At 31.7% G+C, this 1037-nt stretch overlaps 1 protein-coding gene across 1 annotated transcript in view; it reads right to left on the minus strand.

Annotated features, from left to right (window-relative positions):
* Nucleotides 1-685: 685 nt before the first annotated feature.
* The window catches only part of LOC105310110 (cylicin-2), a gene marked incomplete at its 3' end in the record, with an annotated part of 3899 nt that continues 3547 nt past the window's right edge, over nt 686-1037 (minus strand). The window contains exon 2 of the mRNA XM_023526583.1: nt 686-995. Within this exon, the coding sequence (XP_023382351.1) occupies nt 686-995 (310 nt within the window). The remainder of the gene's footprint in view (nt 996-1037) is intronic.

The following is a 1037-nucleotide window of genomic DNA, read 5'->3' on the forward strand; positions in this document are numbered from 1 at the left end:
TTTAATTCAATTTTGCTTAAAATGAAACAAAACTAACTTACCAAATGTGCTTGAAAGTGGAACATTCAACATCCATCAGTCTGGTCATGGCTATTTACACTTCAGAGATGGTGATGTAGTTTCATAAGGAAGTAACAATATTTTTTCTTTTTCTTTTTTTAAGGAATGCTACCTTTAATTTGTATTTGTATTAATTTGAAAGTAAGCTTTCTGAAATTTATTTGGCTCATCTCTTGACTTCCTCTCATGACCCCTGTGGTTCTTCATTTAAATCTGTAGATACAGCTTCAGATTGTTTGAATCTATGGATTCAACATCTACCTTCTTGAATCGTTTCAAAGCCTGCATCGATTATTTTTCTTTTCTATATTCACAGATTCAGCATCATTAACTTCTACATCCTTACTTATATATTCTTTGAATCTTTCTACAGACCTTTGATTTAATCTTTCATATTCCCAGAGTTAGTGTAAGTATTCTTCAAGTCTTTCCATGATTCATCTGTTAATTTTCTTAACATATCTTATGTTTTTGAAGTTTTTCTGAGTCTTTCCTTGTATTGTTGTTTGCCCCATTTTTAAATGTATTTGATTCTTTGAATCACTGTTTTACTCATGTAGACATACTTTTGAACTACTATAATTGTTTCATCAGATATGCTCTTGCATTATTATCCAAGGCCTACTTGCCCTTCTTTGCATCCTTCTTTGCATCCTTTTTGTCATCCTTCTTTGATTCTTTCTTTGAATCTTTCTTTGCATCCTTCTTTGAATCTTTCTTTGAATCCTTCTTTGCATCCTTCTTTGCATCAGCAGATTCTGTGTCAGTTTCTTTCTTGGCATCCTTTTTGGAATCTTTCTTGCCCTTTGATTCATCACTTTTTTCATTAGATTTCTTTTTATCTTTTTTCTTATCCTTATCCTTGTCCTTCTTTGCACCTTTTTTTTCATCTTCAGATTCTGTGGCTGACTCCTTGTTCTTCTTTGTATCTTTATCTTTTTTGGAATCTTTCTTTGTGTCCTTTATTTCATCTTCAG

The sequence above is a fragment of the Pteropus vampyrus genome, unplaced genomic scaffold (genome assembly GCF_000151845.1).
Source record: "Pteropus vampyrus isolate Shadow unplaced genomic scaffold, Pvam_2.0 Scaffold1104, whole genome shotgun sequence".
In the NCBI taxonomy this organism is placed as follows: Eukaryota; Metazoa; Chordata; class Mammalia; order Chiroptera; family Pteropodidae; genus Pteropus; species Pteropus vampyrus.